The sequence below is a fragment of the Rosa chinensis genome, chromosome 7 (assembly GCF_002994745.2).
Source record: "Rosa chinensis cultivar Old Blush chromosome 7, RchiOBHm-V2, whole genome shotgun sequence".
Classification (NCBI taxonomy): Eukaryota; Viridiplantae; Streptophyta; class Magnoliopsida; order Rosales; family Rosaceae; genus Rosa; species Rosa chinensis.
Genome location: NC_037094.1, coordinates 15,629,420 through 15,648,704, shown reverse-complemented (window position 1 = coordinate 15,648,704; position 19,285 = coordinate 15,629,420). Strand labels below are relative to the sequence as shown.

At 36.5% G+C, this 19,285-nt stretch overlaps 3 protein-coding genes and 2 non-coding genes across 5 annotated transcripts; 2 read left to right on the top strand and 3 right to left on the bottom strand.

Annotated features, from left to right (window-relative positions):
• The first annotated feature begins 473 nt into the window (after positions 1-473).
• Positions 474-7,388, top strand: LOC112180763 (serine/threonine-protein kinase BSK7). Its single transcript, XM_024319331.2, has 11 exons — positions 474-747; positions 1,387-1,595; positions 1,685-1,902; positions 2,568-2,703; positions 3,282-3,415; positions 3,523-3,628; positions 4,231-4,316; positions 4,693-4,881; positions 5,247-5,402; positions 6,134-6,247; positions 6,566-7,388. The coding sequence occupies exons 2-11, from the start codon at positions 1,514-1,516 to the stop codon at positions 6,809-6,811; spliced, it is 1,467 nt and encodes a 488-aa protein (XP_024175099.1). The 5' UTR covers positions 474-747; positions 1,387-1,513; the 3' UTR covers positions 6,812-7,388.
• An 868-nt stretch (positions 7,389-8,256) lies between these two features.
• Positions 8,257-9,450, bottom strand: LOC112177477. The gene has a single exon (XM_024315766.1). It carries the CDS (start codon positions 9,448-9,450, stop codon positions 8,257-8,259), a length of 1,194 nt encoding a protein of 397 aa, XP_024171534.1.
• Positions 9,451-9,934: 484 nt separating this feature from the next.
• Positions 9,935-10,006, bottom strand: TRNAC-GCA. The gene has a single exon. It is a non-coding gene; the product is annotated as a tRNA-Cys (tRNA).
• A 2,685-nt stretch (positions 10,007-12,691) lies between these two features.
• TRNAF-GAA lies at positions 12,692-12,764 on the top strand. The gene has a single exon. It is a non-coding gene; the product is annotated as a tRNA-Phe (tRNA).
• A 117-nt stretch (positions 12,765-12,881) lies between these two features.
• Positions 12,882-15,587, bottom strand: LOC112180764 (tubulin beta chain). Its single transcript, XM_024319333.2, has 3 exons — positions 15,017-15,587; positions 14,120-14,389; positions 12,882-13,755 (listed from the first exon to the last, which is right to left on the bottom strand). The coding sequence occupies exons 1-3, from the start codon at positions 15,408-15,410 to the stop codon at positions 13,085-13,087; spliced, it is 1,335 nt and encodes a 444-aa protein (XP_024175101.1). The 5' UTR covers positions 15,411-15,587; the 3' UTR covers positions 12,882-13,084.
• Positions 15,588-19,285: the final 3,698 nt, after the last annotated feature.

Genomic DNA, 19,285 nt, shown 5'->3' with positions numbered 1-19,285 from the left:
AAAAAAATAATAATAATAAAAACAACTTTAAGTAAAAGTAATTATCTTGATAATGAAATAAAAGTGCTAACCCCTTGTCATCATTTTTCATGCCATTTGAGATTTTGAGCTATAGACTATAGACTCATAAAAAAAATAGTACTACTTCATTTCGGCGCCTTACCACTATGAAAATTATTGTTCTAGAAAACAAATATTGTTCTTTATTTTTTAAGATAGTGGGTTTCCATCTAATTTATATATTTATTTATTTTGTGTGGGGAAGGTTTGTCCTTTAGAGCTCGGGCTGGGGGCAATTGATTATGGGGGGCTTTTGGGTGTGGGAAAATCAGAAAAAAAGGGGTCATGTCGGTGGAAATACAGAAATACCACACGCCCACAACAATACCCACCGATAAAAACTGGAATATATTTAAATTTCAAATTAAAAAAAAAAACTTTTTATTATAATATATGGAATTCTCATCTAAATCTCAAAGCTCAGAAATTTCAGTCATGACCAGCAGAGAAAGGCAAAGCACCGAAGTGACAGCGAAGAAGACGGGGACGATTCTTGGATTCAAACTCTCAATGTCCAAAGTCTGAACTCACATTTTTATTATTTATATATTTTATTTTTTCCAAATTCAGGAAAAAAAAGGCAAAAATAGAAATAAAATAAACTGAGAAGAAGAAACGAAAACAAAATCGTTCATTGCCCTTGACCCAATCGTGAAGGCCATTTCTTTGCTTCGCTCATTCCTTCAGGTAATGAAAGCTTTCGTCTTTAACCATGTTTTTTTTTTGGTAGTTTTTGTGGGTTTCATTTTGGGGTTATGTGAGTTTTCTTCTGTAGTAGCATAGTGTGGTTTGGTTTGGTTGATCTTTGATTTGAGCTAAAGGGTCTCTGTTTTGCGTGGTTTTGGGAAGTGGGTGAGTGCGTTTGTGCGTAAAGGAAGGAGCTTTTTTGGTGTTTGAGGGAATTGGGATTTTGGGTGAGTTGCTATATGTGGACTCAATTTGACTTGGAGCTTGGATCATAGTGAGATTGGAGAGGCGTGGTTTTGTTTTAGCTGAATGCTGAGTGTTTGGAGATTCGTTGATTGTTCATGGCTTGCTTCATTGTGCTTATTCGGGTGTTGAGCACTAGTGTGAGGAATAAAGTGTCCCTTGACTTGAATCCTTGAAATTTGGATTTGTTTTTGACCTGTGATTGCATCTTTTGTTCTGCTGGAAAGGAACATTGGAAAGAAGCTGTTTTTGTCACAAAAAGATTTCCTTTTTTTTTTTTTTTGGTGGAGAATTATTGAAGGTAGTTTCACATAATGGAGAGAATGAGCTGGACTTTGATGGGTATTTTGAGGTTTTCCATCTGATTGTAGATTCTGGGTGATGAATGTTTTACAGGTATTGCAAAGTGGAAGAGCCTAATGGGTTGGCACTGAGGTGGATGAGGGTTTTGAGTTTGCAAACTATTGGAAAGATTTGAAGCTTCGAGAATTTTTAGTGTTTGCTGTTGGATTCTGGTGTTGGGATGGGGTGTGGGTGTTCGAAGCTCTATGCGTGTTGTGGAGGTCCAGAAGATAATGTACCAGTTCCTGAGCCCCAGACTGTGGGTAAGTGAACCCTTGAAGTGGCTTTTCTTTTCACATTATTGCTCCTTTTAGAGTGTTTGCAAATGTCTTAGTTTGTTGTTCTTTTGTAGAAAATGAGGAAGGAAATGAACTTGATTTGCCTGCATTTCATGAATACACAATTGAGCAACTTAGGACAGCGACATCAGGGTTTGCTGTTGAGAATATAGTTTCTGAACATGGGGAGAAAGCCCCTAATGTTGTTTACAAGGGGAAGCTTGACAATCAAAGAAGGATTGCTGTCAAAAGATTCAATAGATCTGCTTGGCCCGATTCTCGTCAATTTTTGGTAAGCATGCTTTGACTCTTGATTATTCTGATCTCACTATTTCTCAACCTGAAATTTTATTTCATTGATCCACATTCACATTTTCTCACGTTCATGTTTCTTGTTGTTGCCTATTGAAAATACCCATAATTTTTCTTTTGAGAAACAAGATTTTATTAAAAAAGAGAAACTCATTATGTAGTGACTATAGATGTTTTAACCAATTGATGATGCTGATTGCTAAATAACTTAAAAGAAAAATTCTAATTCTTAGGGCAGTAGGTAATAGATCATTATCACTTAAACTATTGATAATTTGAGTTATTTCCCAAAATGTAGCCTATAATATGGTTTACTACGAGAGGTTCAATTTTTTTAGAGCATGTCTAGAAATTGGATGCCCCACTGAGTTTAAGTAGTTCAATGATGTTTGCACCTATGCCATATATCTATTGAAATATATAGAAATATGCACGTTATCTGTAGTGTACTGTCTTGCAATATTCAAATCTGTTGATGGTAATAGAAATATGGGCATTATCTGGATTGTACTATCTTTCATTTGTTGCAATCTGTAGATAGTAATTAATGCATCACCTTCCCCCTTCCTCCTTTCCCTTCTTTTTATTTTTATATTCATATTTTATTTAGTTTTTGCTCTCTGACCCTCACCTTTTCAATTTTAGGAAGAAGCAAGGTCTGTGGGGCAGCTCCGCAACATCCGTTTAGCAAATTTACTTGGCTGTTGTTGCGAAGGTGATGAGAGGTTACTTGTTGCTGAATATATGCCCAACGATACATTGGCAAAGCATTTATTTCATTGTAAGTCCATTATCTTTTCTGTCTTCAGTTTTTGTTTCTAGTCTGATATGCTCTCAGTAGTGATGGAAAATTGTATATATATAAGTTTGAGTGTCTATGTTTCTCTATCAAGCAATTGTGTCTTGCTTTTATCTGGTTAACATACCATTAAACATATAACCCTTTAATTATAATTCTGCACTATTGGAGCTTAAGGTATTTATAATCCTATTTAACAAAACATAAAAGATAAAATTAGTAGTAGTAGTTCAGTTGCTAAGATTTTCATGATCACTTCTGTTTTCAAGATGCAGTAGCTTCTTATTTGACAATATGTTTTGTCATATTTCCCATTCGATTATTTCTAAAAGCCTCTTATTATTTGTTCTTTGGAATATTATTGCGGGGTAGGCACAAAGGTAATATCTATCTTTTGACTTCTCTCCGGTTTCCACATTCAAGTGTAGTTTCCATTCAGTTGAAGAATTTATGACTATTTTTTCCTATCTTTGACATCTTTTCTGTATTCTGCGTTACCCCTATTTGGTTTTTATAAGACAAAACCGTTCAGTATTGAGTTTTATTCTGTATTCACTCAGGGGAAACCCAACCCATGAAGTGGGCAATGCGGTTACGGGTGGCTTTATATCTTGCACAGGCTCTTGAATATTGTACCAGTAGAGGACGTGCCCTTTATCACGATTTGAATGCTTATAGAATAGTTTTTGATGATGTAAGTACCTCTACATTCTCTCTTATCTTCAAGCTAATGTTACAGTATAGTTTTTAGCTCTCTATTGTAGTTTAAGTCGGATATGAATTGTTCTTACCAAACCTCAGGAGGGAAACCCTAGACTTTCTTGCTTTGGTATGATGAAAAACAGTAGAGATGGGAAAAGCTACAGCACAAATCTGGCATTTACTCCTCCCGAGTATCTAAGGACAGGTATATATATATATCTTTAGAACGTAATTTTTCTCAGCTTCAAGATGAACACACTGACAATTATTTACGTAGATATTTTTCTTTCTGAGAAGAAGGAACCTTTTAAAGACAAACAGTTAGCTTTTATGATGTGGGCCACCAGTTATTTTATAACTTTGCATAATTTTACATTGTTCGATGAAGTAGGCTGAATTATTCAGATATGCGTATATATGCTATTTGATAAGGGCAATTTTTTAGAATTCCAATCTCTTATTTCTTTATATACACTCGCACCTATGTCCACACATTTGTGCGTACCTGCCAGCCTTGATTCTGTTTATGTTTCCATGGTAAAGGTGAAGGGATTATATGGTTTCCATCTTGTTTCACATACATGCATATATAATGTATTTTGTTGCTATTGGTTCTAATGTTGTCACTGTATCATTTTCTGTGGCAGATATTTTATATTTATTTTTATTCTTATCTATATGTCTAATATAACATACTCAAGTGGCTTTTGAATCCTCACCACCAATGAATATTCTCTGTGAAGTCTAATTGTTGATGCTCTTTGGCTATTTTATCTTCTGAATATCATATATCTTGTCTTTATGTAGGGAGAGTAACTGCGGAAAGTGTAATGTATAGCTTTGGCACCCTTTTGCTTGACCTTCTCAGCGGAAAACATATTCCTCCAAGCCATGTAAGTCTCTTTTGCAATAAGACGCTTTCAAGATGTCAAATTTATGCACCACTATGATGTTTCCTGCATTTATTCTATGAGTAGTTTTAGTACGTGCACCATACTTGAACTTTGATTAGGAGTAACTATGATCAAGGAAGTAATATTCCATAAATCCTCAGTCTCTAAAATTATATTTATGAGTTGTTCGTGGAATGTTGTTTTCCATTATCGTGGTCATTGAACTCTTTTGAAGGTTGAGGGTTCCAGCATTCCTTATCGCTTAAAATGCATGTGCTCTATCATAAGACTCCTTTTGGTGAAATTGTGGTTCTCATTTGAGCATTTAAGTTCTTGGTGTTATGGAAATTCACATCTAATTTGTGTAATGTTGTAGGCACTCGACCTTATTCGGGACAGGAATCTTCAGATGTTAACAGATTCTTGTTTGGAAGGCCAATTCACAAATGATGAGGGAACTGAGTTAGTACGTTTAGCTTCACGATGTTTGCAATATGAACCCAGAGAGCGTCCTAATCCAAAGTCATTAGTTGCTGCTTTGGTTCCTCTCCAGAAGGACACTGAGGTTGGTTTTTGTGTTCTAACTTGTTACACATATTATTCTTTGTGGTTGGGTCTTCTCTTCCAATACGGTGGCACATATCAAATTTTGTGATTTTTTCAGTATTTCAATTTCTCTTGAGTATGTGGGTTATACCACTACCATTAAGCAGGCTTTGAAAAATTTATGTGTTCCAGAAGCGTTGTACATCATTCTATTGTTTATGACTTTATGTACAGATTTTATGTGTTATTTTGTTATTATATTTTAATTAGTAGTTTTTGCTTGTTACAATCAGCCTAAACATTAGATCATGTCATTGTGCTTCATCATGAAAAGTTGAACAGTACTTTGCTATCTAGATGAGCTTTAAGTAAATTTTTCTGCAGGTTCCTTCTCATGTATTGATGGGTATACCACATGGTGCAGCAGCTTTGCCTAGTCTATCACCACTTGGTGAAGCTTGTGTGAGGATGGATTTGACGGCCATCCATGAGATCTTAGAAAGTATTGGATATAAGGATGATGAAGGAGCAGCGACTGAGGTTCGTATCTGATATATTAATTTTGAGGATAGCTAAGTACTCTAATTAGTTATTTACCATAATTACCATTCTGCTTTTGATACTTCTCTCCATAATCAACTGTACTAATCTTTCAGTTCTATTGTCTTTTATTTCTTTGTATTATGTCGATAGTTCCTTCTGATTTCCAATAGTAGTGCTCAATTTTGTTTTTGTTTTTGTTTTTATGTTTTTCATTTTTATTTTCTTTTAGTTAGTCTATTTAAATAAGATACAGAATTTATTTTGATGTATTGACCTGACACATTTTGATACTTCATCAGTACTTGTGCTCAGTGACATGAAGATGCATGTTTAGCCAGAAAAGGGGAAAAAAAACATGAAGATGCTTTGAGATCTATATATGACTATACCCCCAAAACGACATAGTATCAACCAATTAGTTATGATATAACTTTTAGCTTTAATACTACGTTCACTGGTTCAAGTGGAATGTGCTTCTTGTTAAGTTGCAGTATGCACAATAATAGATTTGTGCACTTCTTTTTTAAATCTTGTCTTCTCATCACGTTTAAACCATGCAGCATTGTATTATGCTTGTCCAGACTGATGTATTATGCTTTTTGTGATTTTGTCATCTACTGGGTACATTTGTCTTGCAGTTACATATGCCATTGAACTTGTATCACACTACATTACTTGGCTCAGTTATAGGTTGTGGTATGCTAATCAGGAGTTCTTCTATCTTTCAGCTTTCATTCCAGATGTGGACCAACCAAATGCAGGACACGTTGAACTCGAAGAAAAAGGGTGATGTTTCTTTCCGTCATAAAGATTTCAGAGCTGCAATTGATTGCTTCACTCAGGTTAGATTTTGTTAGCTGCCCTTCTTTATGAGAACATGTCCAGATTTGGCAAACAATTCTTGCACAAGTAAGACTGAGTGCCATATAAAGTTTTCAAACTTGTATGAGTATGATAAGGCCTATAGTTGGGCTTATAAGTATGATAAGGCATATAGTTGGGCCTGCCTGTACTTACCTTTTTAAATTGGCTGGTCCAAACTCAGGCTAAACCATTCCAATTCCGTTAACCCTTAGCCCAAAACCTAGGGCTAGGTCTCTCCCCATTTGAAAGGGAGTATATTTGCCAACAAGCTGACAGTTTGTTCATGTAACCTGCAGTTTATTGATGTTGGAACCATGGTTTCTCCGACAGTTTATGCACGCCGTAGTTTGTCTTATCTCATGAGTGAAATGCCACAGGAAGCCTTGAATGATGCGTCACAAGCCCAAGTGATTTCCCCTATTTGGCACATTGCATCCTATTTGCAAGCTGCAGCTCTTTTTTCACTGGGAAGGGATGATGAGGCACAAGTAGCCCTCAGAGAGGGTTCTGTACTTGAAACTAAAAGGAATGCAACAGCTTGAGAATTTAGTAGTGAAGAATGAAGATCAAACCTGAGTCTCTTTTCCTTTTATTGGACTCTCTTTTTCTGAAAGATGAGCAAGGGACTGCAGACACAGGGATCTCAATTTTTTGGTGACTTGATCAGAGACTCAAAAGTTAATCAGTCTTGAAGATAGGCCTCAGAGTTGAAGCAGATGTGATCCTTATCTTCTATTTGCGTGGCTGGTTCATTTGTTGTGATCTTGAAGCATTTTTTTGCAATACTATTGGATGGGTTGGTTTGGTCTCTTTGGTGTGGGCGTAACATGGACACTTACGTTGTTTACGACAGATGTGCCCTTCATTGTTGTTCATTTACCTGTTTCCAATACAACAATCTTGGGAAATTACTATGGATGCATATGGAACATTATTTTTGTAAAGGGTTCAAACTGTTGTGGACGTTGTTGCATTGACAGGGTGAATAGAAAAAATTGCTATTACCATGGTTGTAATTTATGTACAGAGCCATTTGTCATGGTCACTCCTGTCGACATGACATCAGCTCCTTATGTTCTGTTAGCGCTCATTAATAAAATTTGTTTCTTATTGTGGAAATCATGCCCCTGCTGCCGCACCAAGTGGTGTGTATATGAGTCTGTCTTCTCGATTTGCAGGTAATTTGGGGTTGGCTGGAAAACATGTCATGGTTTTGATTCTCAATCATCTTAGAAAATCATGTAGAAACTGGAAACCATCTGGTTAAGGGGTCATTCAAAATGAATGTTAAACTTTTTCAATTTCGGATTGGACAGAAAGCTCAAAGCAAACAACGAATTTTTTGCCGTGGAAAGGTATGTTCATTCTTGAGAGGAAATAACCTATATTAAAATCAATGGGTTTTGCAATCAGCAAGCATTACATCAAAAGAAAATCAGGACATGATTCCAAACAAGTTTTCGCAACTGTGTCAACGCATACTGAGCGCTACCGTATTTGCTTGGCGATAAGCAATAGGAGCCAGGGGAAGATTTCAAACATTCACTAATGCCAAGAAAAGAAACATTACCAGTGTAGGTGTGGTGGTGCACTGTGTTTGCTCAGAGCAAGGAATCAATCTTATTAAAACTTACTGGACTGAGGGTTGAGCAAGAACTCACTCCACTGGTGGAGCTTTCAATTGTAATTCGTAAGCCTATCTGCACTTCCTAGAGTGATGAAACTGAAAATCTTTGAGCATAATGGAAGACATAGTCATGAACAGCAGTGACCTTGTTCAGTGCTCATATTTCTCTCTTTCTATACACACCATATAAAGAAAAGTAGTTGATCAAAAGAATTTGAACACAAAAGTTGCAGCACACTCTAATAACCAATTTGCAGAAGAGACAATACCATAAAAGTATAGTGTAAACCAAGGTCAAAGTGTACCCCAATGTACAGATAGATCATACTGAAAAACAAAAGGCTTACTAAACTAACCTAGCTACCAAGGATTTGGTGTAAACCACACAATTTGATTCAACTCTCGGCTCAAATGATTTATAGGACAACTCAAGGGTTTGACGCTCCTCTTTGTCAGGGAAAACACCCCAAAGTCGACTATAGGTGATGTTTCAGTACTATGCCAATCAAAAGCAAAATAAATGCAGTTTCTTTCAAGTGCCTTATCATTGGTGCCACCAAGCCCTCTCTCGCAAGAGATGCATTTATTGTTAAGCATGCTCACAAACAATATCCGACTACCAAGGTCAACAATCTCCTCCCAACGAGCACCACCATCACTATCACAGTGCTCCAACTTCAACACTTGAAATCCTTCAGTCACCTGGGCTAGAGCTGTGTTACGCAAAATAAGAAACAATTCATGTGATTCAAAATCCTTTACCAGGTACCAAGTCCGAAAGTACATCTTATAGTCAAGTTTTATCCCACCATCACTAGGGTAATGCATAACTACCCTTTCAGCTGTATAGCTAGGAACGCCCCCATTCAAATTGATGTCAAACACCATTAGAAATTCCAATGCACTGCTAGTTGCAGCATATAGTTTTCCCTCAACTATTTCTACATCTCGAAAATCGAGAGCATTCTCAGTTTCGGGTTCGAAAGCTTCGATGGGAGTCCATGATTGGTCGGTCGGCCTACAAAAAGCCAAACGGCCAGAAAGTAAATTAAGGCTCACCACATAACAGTGCTCCCCCCTTGTTGGTACCGAAGAGGCTACAACTTTCTCTTTCTCAATGCATTTTGATGAAGGAAGTATGACTCGAGCACCTGTAATCGGGTTCAAGAAGTAGCGGCTTTTCTTAACATATTCGTGCATGATCAACCACCCCTCAATTGATCCAACACATCGTGGCTTAACGAGTGTCGAAATTTTCCGGTGGTCACTAACAAGGCAACCGTCTTTGATGAAGAAGAGATGTTTGGAATCGAGTAAAAGCCATGGCAGAAGGTGATGAGGGGCAACAGAGCTGCTATCAATTATGTCTCGCCAGGTAGGGCATACGTCACGACACTGGATGTAATCTGGGCGAGGTAGGCGTTGCAGAACTAATCCCATGACATCATTTGGGATTTGCGTACTCCACATCTCATGATCGTCGTAGTGGCCAAAACAAGCAGTGAGCCGTGAGTATATTCTTGATATCATCATCTTCATCGGCATCATCTTCATTGGATCGATGCTTAAATTCTAGGGTTGTGGGTATCCTAGGTTTCAAACCCTAGTTGAACGTGACGGCTATTGGATCAGTTCCAGGTTTTATGTATTTATAAAATTTGATGAAAGAGTTCTAGGGTTGTGGGAACTGTATCATCAAGAGTTTGAATCTAACACTAACTAGCATTTGGTTATTCTCTCCAACAAACTTAGTCAACAGTGTTTAAAGTTTGAATCTCAGTATTCCAGTAATTAAAAAAATAAATAAATCCAATGGTACGTAATTGGGAAAATTTCGCACAGAAGAAAAAAAATAAAAAAAATGGTTTAAAGTTTGAATTTCAGTATAGTATTCCACTAATTAAAAAAAAATTAAATCCAATGGAAATTTGGAAAATTTAGCTTAGAAGACTAAAATGAAGAAGAGAAAAAAAATCTGAAACGGGGTTAATAATAAACAAAATAAAGAAAAAGGAAAGAAATACAAACAAATGGAAAAAGGGCCCAACCGGGTTCGAACCGGTGACCTCTTGATCTGCAGTCAAATGCTCTACCACTGAGCTATGGACCCATTTGATAACTGTTCCCACAGAACAGAATCATATTTAAGAAGAATTATATTTAACAAATGATCAATGTACCTTATAACCACAAGTTTACCACAGGATTTAACAATAATTTTGCAATAAGATTGTTCATTAGTTGGTTGGTACAATTCGAGTTCATATTGAGCTAAGTTTGAGTTTAGCTAATTTGAAAGTGCATGACTTGTAAATGAAAGAAGCCAAACTTGAGATTTGGTATGCTCCACGCGTAAGTTTGTAAGCTCTCGAGTCATGAGATTGCTCAAATTAGGATCAAACTCTGATTAATTACTTATGAAGCTTGGTTTGTTTGCTCAAGCACAGTTTATATGGCTAAATCAATTTCACTTTTATATTTCTTATAGAGGTGGCAAACGGGCCTGCCCGACCCATTTTAAGCGGGCCTAGTCGTGCTTCGTGCCGTGTTTGGGCCAGCCCATTTATTATCTTACCGGACTCGTGCCGGCCCATTTACTTAAACATTAAGCCCGACCCGGCCTGGCCAATGGCCCAAGCCCATATCGTGCGGGGCCGTGCTCGTGCCGGGTCAATAACGGGCCGTGCTCGTGCCTACCCACTATAAAGCACGATTTAAAAATCTTAATTTGAACAAATAAAAATTAATTTTATTTAACTATTTAGAAAATTAAAATAAATTAAGTTCTACAACGTTTTTCTTAATCTTAGCTTTTTAAGATTAGATTTCTAATAATTTTTTATATGCCACTATAAGAAAGAAAGAAAAAAAAAACTCAAAATATATTGTTTTTAGTATATTATTGTGAGATTAATCTTTATTAATATAATGAAGATTTAGTATATATTATTCTTTCCTTCATTCTATAGTTGTATTATTATGAGATTAGTCTTTATGAATAAACATATATTTAATATTTAGAAAAAATACTTATGTCAAAACAAGGATATAATGTTTTGTTTCATTATTTTGACAATATAAAAGAAAGCATTGGTGGAATTGTCATGAGATTTTAAATAAAAAGGTCTCATATTCAAATCTCATCATTGTAGTTTTTTAATGTTTTTAAAAACAAAATGAAATTTTGTGTTTGTAATGGGCCGGGCCACAATATGTCGTGCTCGGGTCGTGCCGGGCCCATTACGGGCTCGGGCCGGGCCGGGCCAATATTCTTAGGCTCAGCCCGACCCGTTATTCTAACGTGCTCGGGTCTTGCCGGGCCACTAACGGGCTTGGGCCGTGCTGGGCCGCTTTTAAGAGTGCCGGGCCCATGCAGTGCTCGTGCTTAGTGGCCCGTTTGCCACCTCTAATTTCTTACAAAAATAATAATTGAAATAAAATATTTGTACGAATTAGGTAACTGAGTTGCTTACTAGATTTTTTAATTAAAAAAATTTTGTGAAGTTTTCTATTTATTTATCTATATCTATACTATTATTAAGAGAAGAAAGTTTGTCACTCAAAACAGAAAAATTTTACCAAATTATCTCTCAAATATAAAAAAAATATTTGAACTGAAATATTTGAGAAAGACAAAATAGTCAATTCACAAATAAAATAAAAACAAAAGAAATCAAAAATTAAAAACAAAATATGCGCAGCAATTTTCTCCACATTCTGTGGAATAACTTTCCAAGTAATTATCCACACCCAATAGGGTGTGTTTGGAGTCTAGTTATTATTAAGAGAAGAGGTTTTGTTAGCCAAAATTAAAAATTTTGACAGATTTAACCCTGAAATATTAAAAAACTTTGAGGGTAAATTAAATCATAAGGGTAAATATGATAATTACAAAATATATTTTTATTAAAAAAAATTAAAAAGAAATGATCCAACAACCCCCACTTTTCTCTCATACTATTTTCTCTCTACAATAACTGTTTTATTTCATCTTTTTTTTTTCATTTTCTTAAAAAAAAAAATTATACATGCAGGCAGAGCATGTATGAAGAAAGCCAGTATAAGAGACCGCTTACATTCATAGGGTTCATGCTTCTTCATTAGATTAAAGTATGTGCTTGGCTACTAGGTATTGCTTAAATATTTTGCCCAAGGGTTAGTCTAGTATTTTATTAAGAGAAGAGACTTTGTTAGTTAAAACCAAAAATTTCGATAGATATAAACCTAAAAGATTAAAAACTTTGAAAACTAATTATATCATAGGGGTAAATATGACAATTGTAAAATAAAATTTGATTTAGAAAAAAAAATCTCACAACTAAGTTTTCGCTTCCACTATTTTCTCTATACAATAACTGTTTTAATTCATTCAATTTCTTCTTTATTTTCTCAAAGAAAAAAGAAATTGCGGAGCATGCATATAGGAAGGCTAGTATTAGTAAGGAGGAGCAATCCAAAGTTGGAATCTCATCCACTAGATAAAATGCTAGTTGGCTAGATCGGAGAAGTTAACAATAATTAATTAGCCTTTCATTTATAATTAACAATATATATATAATAAATTACGAATTTAGTCGCATCAAGCATAACTTGTTGCTTAAAGGAGTCGAGTTCAATTTTTAAAAATTGGTTGTACACCGTATCACTCGATTCGTTCACTTAACAAGCCAGATGTAGGTTCAGACCTCAGACCACAAAATAATTATTGGTCATGTGTAAAAAGGAACTGGCATCCTAGTATAGTATACAGTCATCTTACTAAACAAATAAAATCGAACAGAAGAACATAATAACTGCGGGGATAGCTCAGTTGGGAGAGCGTCAGACTGAAGATCTGAAGGTCAGGTGTTCGATCCACCTTCACCGCATTAAGATGTTTTTACTCTTTTTTTGTTTTTAATCCTTCCCCTTTCCCTTTGTCCATTACTCTTCCTATCTATCCATGAAATATTGCACATTACTTAAGATGTAATCAGAATGAGAAATTACATAAAATGCAACCATCATATATTCACAACATCACGATGACAACAAATCCCCATGAACAGTTTACAATAACCCCCCTTATTGACAAGCAAAATAATCAAGCACAATTGCATAAGCTCAAAATTAATTAAGCTCAATAGAGAGCCAATAACATTACATATATAGTTGATTTTTCTTCCCAACCCAAAACTTAGTTTTGTCCTCAGTTCTCCATCTCTTCCTCTTCATACTCTTCCTCATCATCTTGTGCCACAGCATCTTGATATTGTTGATACTCTGAGACCAAGTCATTCATGTTACTCTCAGCCTCAGTAAACTCCATTTCATCCATACCTTCTCCTGTGTACCAATGCAAGAAGGCCTTCCTCCTGAACATGACTGTGAATTGCTCTGAAACACGCCTAAACATCTCTTGAATCGAGGTCGAGTTCCCCATGAATGTGGAGGACATGGACAACCCGGTTGGAGCAATGTCACAAACACTTGATTTGACATTGTTTGGGATCCACTCCACAAAGTATGAGGAGTTCTTGTTCTGTATGTTGATCATTTGTTCATCAACTTCTTTTGTGCTCATCTTGCCACGGAACACGGCTGAGGCAGTGAGGTATCGGCCGTGGCGGGGGTCTGCGGCGCACATCATGTTCTTGGCGTCCCACATTTGTTGTGTGAGCTCAGGGATAGTGAGGGCACGGTAGAATTGGGAGCCGCGGGAGGTCAAGGGTGCAAAACCAACCATGAAGAAGTGGAGGCGTGGGAAGGGGATGAGATTCACGGCAAGTTTTCGGAGGTCAGAGTTGAGTTGTCCTGGGAAGCGGAGGCAGCATGTGACTCCACTCATGGTTGTGGAGATCAAATGGTTCAGATCACCAACTGTAAAAATGTAGGTTCAGATAGTAAAAACTCTATATGCATATGACAATAAGTTAATAATTACAACTGTTAAAACAAGCTCATTGAAATGAAACTAGCTCTTAAATGCATCGTCACTGTATTCAAATCTCTCTTGCGACTGCTCGTGCATCTAGTATATATAGCATGTTATATGTTACTAGATGCATGCGGCTCATGCATGTAACTTACGGTCGTGTTCAAATTGATAATTTAGTAACAACATGCATGGAAGTACTATATGAGCTTTTTGACTATAACATGTCAAAGTAATTTCCGATAACTAAATATTTACAAAACTATATATGGATGCAAATTTTAGTAGGGAGCTGAACATGTTACTTACAACTTGGATTTGTGAGCTTAAGAGTTCGGAAGCAGATATCATAGAGGGCTTCATTGTCGAGGACCATGCACTCATCTGCATTTTCCACTAATTGGTGAACAGAAAGGGTGGCATTGTAGGGTTCAACCACAGTGTCTGAGACTTTTGGGGAAGGGAAGACTGAGAAAGTCATCATCATTCTATCAGGGTACTCTTCCCTGATCTTTGATATCAGTAGGGTTCCCATTCCAGACCCTGTTCCACCTCCAAGGGAATGACAAATCTGGAAGCCTGTAACAAAAACACTCCATTAATTGAATTGATATATTTCACATAAGTAGTACTCCTCATGTTTCATGTTGGATAGATCTCTATCATTGCATTTCAAAAATAGAACTTTTATAAAGAAGAAAAATGAAATGGACTCTAAAATGAATACTATCAATAATTCTATCATTGAAATAGTTTGATAACACAAGTTATCGTTGAATCTGATTAAATGAAATGTAACGCAGTATTTCTCAAGTAAGAAAGTTCGTGGTTCAACATTTTAGGGTTAGAATTGCTAGAGCAAAAATTTAGAGTTAGTTCTCTAATTTGGAACCTCAAATCTGCGGGATACATGTTTAGGAATTAGGATAGAAGGGAAAGAAGAAAAAAATGCTGATATCGAAGCATGGTGTCACTTTAGCCCAACAAGTTGAGCCCAATAGCTGCTGACCAGGTTGAATCTTACATCTTTTGTGCTTATGCTTTTTCTATGGTTTTGGGCAGAGAATTAATACAAAAAAATGTCAACGCTAGACTAGTTTAATCCCATTTTGAACCTAGCAATAATATGCGCAAAGGTCCCATTTTGAGTTCCTTCTTTACCAAGATATCAAAGCCTATATATGACAGATACAGGTTCAAGATTACCTTGTAGACAATCACAGTTCTCTGCCTCTTTACGAACCACATCAAGAACAGAATCGATCAGCTCAGCTCCTTCTGTGTAATGCCCTTTAGCCCAATTGTTCCCAGCTCCATTTTGGCCGAACACAAAGTTATCTGGCCTGAAAATGTTCCCATAAGGACCTGTTCTCAAGCTGTCCATTGTTCCTGGCTCAAGGTCCACCAACACAGCTCTAGGCACATATCGACCCCCATTAGCCTCATTGTAGTAGACATTGACCCTCTCAAGTTGAAGATGAGAATTCCCATTGTACTTTCCAGTTGGATCAATCCCATGCTCATCACACATTACCTCCCAAAACTTGCCTCCGATTTGGTTACCGCATTGCCCTGCTTGAATGTGCAAAATTTCTCTCATTTTCGACTATAGAAAACAAAGGCTTGGGAGGCTAAAGAGGAAGAGAGAGCAAGGAAGGATGAAAACTGTGAAATGGGGAATGGGGAATGCCCCTTTTTGTAGGTGTTAGGCTTTGTTTTGAAGCTTTCTTCTTCAAGTCGATCTGTGATATTTGGTGTGCTACTAATTGAAAATTATACAAAATTTCCATTTAATAATTTCATGTGGGTTTGTTCAGAGAGGCATGTCAAGCTCCCAACAAGAGTTGTGAGCTGGATAAAGGAAAGCGACAACAAGATTCATGCTTGCACCTCTGGCCACATTCAATCGATCTCAACTATATCAACCCCATCCCTTCTCCATTTCATTTCACTTCTGTCACAAACAAGATTCCAAAAACGCCCATTTTCTTAATTTGGTGGGTTTTGTTTGCTTCTCTCTAATTCGAGTAGTTATTTGCACATATTAGGGGGGAGATGACTGTCTTTAATGTTGTGTATTCCTCTAACGAATGTGAAGTAGTATCCGAAAGAGAGATGTCATATTCGAAGCTACATGTGTTATGACAACAACAATACATACATTAATACACGCATCTTCCTCTCAGGATGCATGTTTGTAAAATAAACATTATCTTTAGCTTCATAAATGAAGATCGACAACTGTTTCTAAGAAAAATAAAATAAAAAGGACACATTTTTGCCGACGAAATTATCATTGGCAAAAAACTCCCACCAAAAACAATAAAAAAAAAGGAGCATTGAACGCACATTCTCAATGAACATTTCAACACTAAAAATCTCTTACAAAGTTGTTTGAGCTATATTTTGTACTTTAATATATTTTACATCCTCACAAGAAGAATGCATATTATGACTTTTGAGTGAATGTGAATAACTCTGTACTTTTTATGTCATCATGTCAGTACAAGTGAGTTAACATCCCAGTATGCTTAGTATTATGGAAAGAATCCGCACCATATTAACCTTCATGTTATTTTCAGATCAAGATAGGTACCTTCTCCCATTGCATATCACACACCATGTGTGCAATGTATTAGAGAGAGTAGGAAACTACAATTATTGGAGCCATGGAAGATTCCTGTCAGTCTGTCGAACATTTTTGCCGATCTTTCTCCAACACCCCCACTAGGACTAGTTGCATTGGCTACTTGGAATCCAATGTTGATTGTTGATCTTTCTTACACTAAACCAACATATAATTTCTTAAGAAAATCCCGTGTCCTTAAGAGTGTATAGGAATCCAATGAACACAAGGGATCCAATCTTCTCACTTTTTTCACACATCAAATTGAGATTTTTTTTGCCATACGTTATTCTTAATGATTCTAGATTATTTGAAATCAAGATTAGAAGAATAAGGTACACACCAACCATGATGCATCATGCATGGGGTCTTCACATCTACCACTTAGTGAAAATATGTCTCACTTGCCAGAGGGTGGTCTTGTTCATTGATCTATAGTTCTATACCTACCAATAAATGATATAATTTTCGCATAAAAATAAAATAAAATAGATGGTATAACTTACTAATTGAGTGGTCTAATTCAATAATCAATAAGATATTAAGAGATGTGATTCCAGTTGGAGCCTATCTTTTAAAGTCAATAAGATCAAACTGATGAGAAAAGACCAAAGAGAGTTGGATGAACCATCCACATCTTCAATACCATTAGAGTGTGTTGGGATGTTCCCTCCGTAGAAAACAAGACTCCCATCACACCAGGTGGACAGCTACACTTGAAATTCCTTCCCCCCCCCACCCTTTCTCTTCATTTAACCTTATACCTATTGTTCTTTCTGTATCCAATTTAACCTCAAGAATTGACCATCTAATTAAGTTAACAAATATGGAGTAGGTAAAAGGTCAGAAGAAGCGCAAAACATGAAGGGACAAAGCAAACGATGGTAATATAACTAGAAGGAAACAGAAGCACATGGCATAGATCGATGGATGGCCATATGACCTGGGTGATGATTACTTGAGTTATATCACTTAGATGATTAAGTGACTAACCATATAAGAATTTACGAGCCAATTGGAATGGGAAATCAGAAATACACACACACACACACTATCTCCTCTTGTTTTTCAATTTCATCCAAAACTTCTGATGATGCACTTTGTTTTTGATCAAATGAAAGATTTCATTAATAAACTAGGTCAATTACAACCATAGAGGTTCAACTAGCAAAGCCTCATTGAGCCAAGGTGGCCCAGCCTCCTAATTCCAAAAGATGATGCCCCTGCCACTGAAAGCCATCCTTGCTACCTTATTATCTACGTGATTGCATTCTCTAGGTATTGCCCTCCAAGGAATGAACTCAAACTTTGACAATAGAAGCTTAATTTCTTCAAATATACCACCTTCCAAACTAAGATCTAACTCTGACTTGATGAGGGCCATTATCACGTTAGTAGCATCACATTCTAATTCAACCTTTTAAATCCTTCTACATCCCAAAGCGAGAACAGTAGGTGTACCTTGAATAGTCCTCTGAGCAGCACTCTTAAGTGACGCACTTTCATCTCTAATCACTATACCCACACTCGATTTACCATTCTTAGAATCAATTGCTGCATCTACATTGACTTTCACATTTAGTTCATCTGGAGGCGTCCGTCTTTGATTTCTGTCCCTCTGCACAACAGTAAGATGGATTCCCAAATTCCCATTCGACCTTGCGGTCTTAAAATCATGTAATTAATTAACCACTCTTCAGCATTTGTTTTCTTTCCTCCATTTTGCCTTCATGCTTCAGATTATCCCTGGCCTCCCCTTCCAAATAAGCCAACTGATTGATTCCAAATAACTCCAACTCTGCCCATGCATGTAGACGTAGTGACGTACTAACTACATGACAAAAAAGATCTAAAAAACTAGCCTCTCCTTCTAATCCTTATACATCCCATTCGGAAAAGAAAACTTCCAGATTTTTTCTTGACTCCCGGTGGCCTCACCTAATGTAAAACTCTGACTCCGCCATTGATCGAGACCATGAAGTCATGAACGAAGCACTTAGGCTAGGAAACATATTGGCTAGATTGCTTCAAAACCTATAATTTATGTCTATAGTCAGTGTTCAAATTAAAAAGACTTTGTATCTTTTTAGTTTTAAATGTATATACTAGTTGGAGAACTAAAATTCTTGCTTTTCCATATCTAATATAAGTTATCTTTCGTATTAAAAAAAAAGCTAGAATTCTTGCATGATTGCCGAACAAATAATGAACCTTATGTCCAAGAAGACACGCAAGGTAATATGAAAAATGATGATGATTCATTTATAGAAAGTAAATCAGAGCTGAGTCGAAAGCGTTAACAGTATGGACTTGATTACTCTCCAATCCAGAAACCTATTTCCTTTTTTTTTCTAGGAAAATTAATTATCCTAAAGTAATTAGGGCTAAGTTTCCTTTATGGAAGGGTCATAGTACTTGTATGCCTGTAAATACCCTTGATCCCTAGCTATTATATCGATCACCAAGCAATACATATTCTTAGCCTAATAATTGGACGAGAAGACGAAGAGACTTTAGTACTGATCTTTTCTGGTCGACTATGGTGTAAAATTTAATTTTATTATTAGGGCTAAATACTGTTTAGTATCCTGTGGTATGGGCCAATCATCGATTCAGTCCCTCGATTTTTAATTTCATTAAAAACACCCCTATAGTATCATATTCTCGTCCAATAGGCCCATCCGACTCAATTCGGAGACTTCGTGGTTGGGGAGACTCGAACCCCTTCCCCACACATTTGCAAATGAAAGCACCAACCACCAAACCAATTGCTTGGTATTGGTATATTGCAAACAAAAAGAACATATATCTGCATAATAGTTTTTTTTTCTTAAAAAAAAAGGGATCCA

Excerpts from the sequence above, each read along its gene's own strand:
- LOC112180763 (XM_024319331.2), top strand. The coding sequence starts at position 1,514 with ATGGGGTGTGGGTGTTCGAAGCTCTATGCGTGTTGTGGAGGTCCAGAA. Across the intron at positions 3,629-4,230 it reads TCCCGAGTATCTAAGGACAG|GGAGAGTAACTGCGGAAAGT; the intron begins GTATATATATAT and ends GTCTTTATGTAG. Across the intron at positions 4,317-4,692 it reads AACATATTCCTCCAAGCCAT|GCACTCGACCTTATTCGGGA; the intron begins GTAAGTCTCTTT and ends GTAATGTTGTAG.
- LOC112177477 (XM_024315766.1), bottom strand. The coding sequence starts at position 9,450 with ATGAAGATGATGCCGATGAAGATGATGATATCAAGAATATACTCACGG.
- LOC112180764 (XM_024319333.2), bottom strand. The coding sequence starts at position 15,410 with ATGAGAGAAATTTTGCACATTCAAGCAGGGCAATGCGGTAACCAAATC. Across the intron at positions 14,390-15,016 it reads GAACTGTGATTGTCTACAAG|GCTTCCAGATTTGTCATTCC; the intron begins GTAATCTTGAAC and ends TTTTTGTTACAG. Across the intron at positions 13,756-14,119 it reads TAAGCTCACAAATCCAAGTT|TTGGTGATCTGAACCATTTG; the intron begins GTAAGTAACATG and ends ACATTTTTACAG.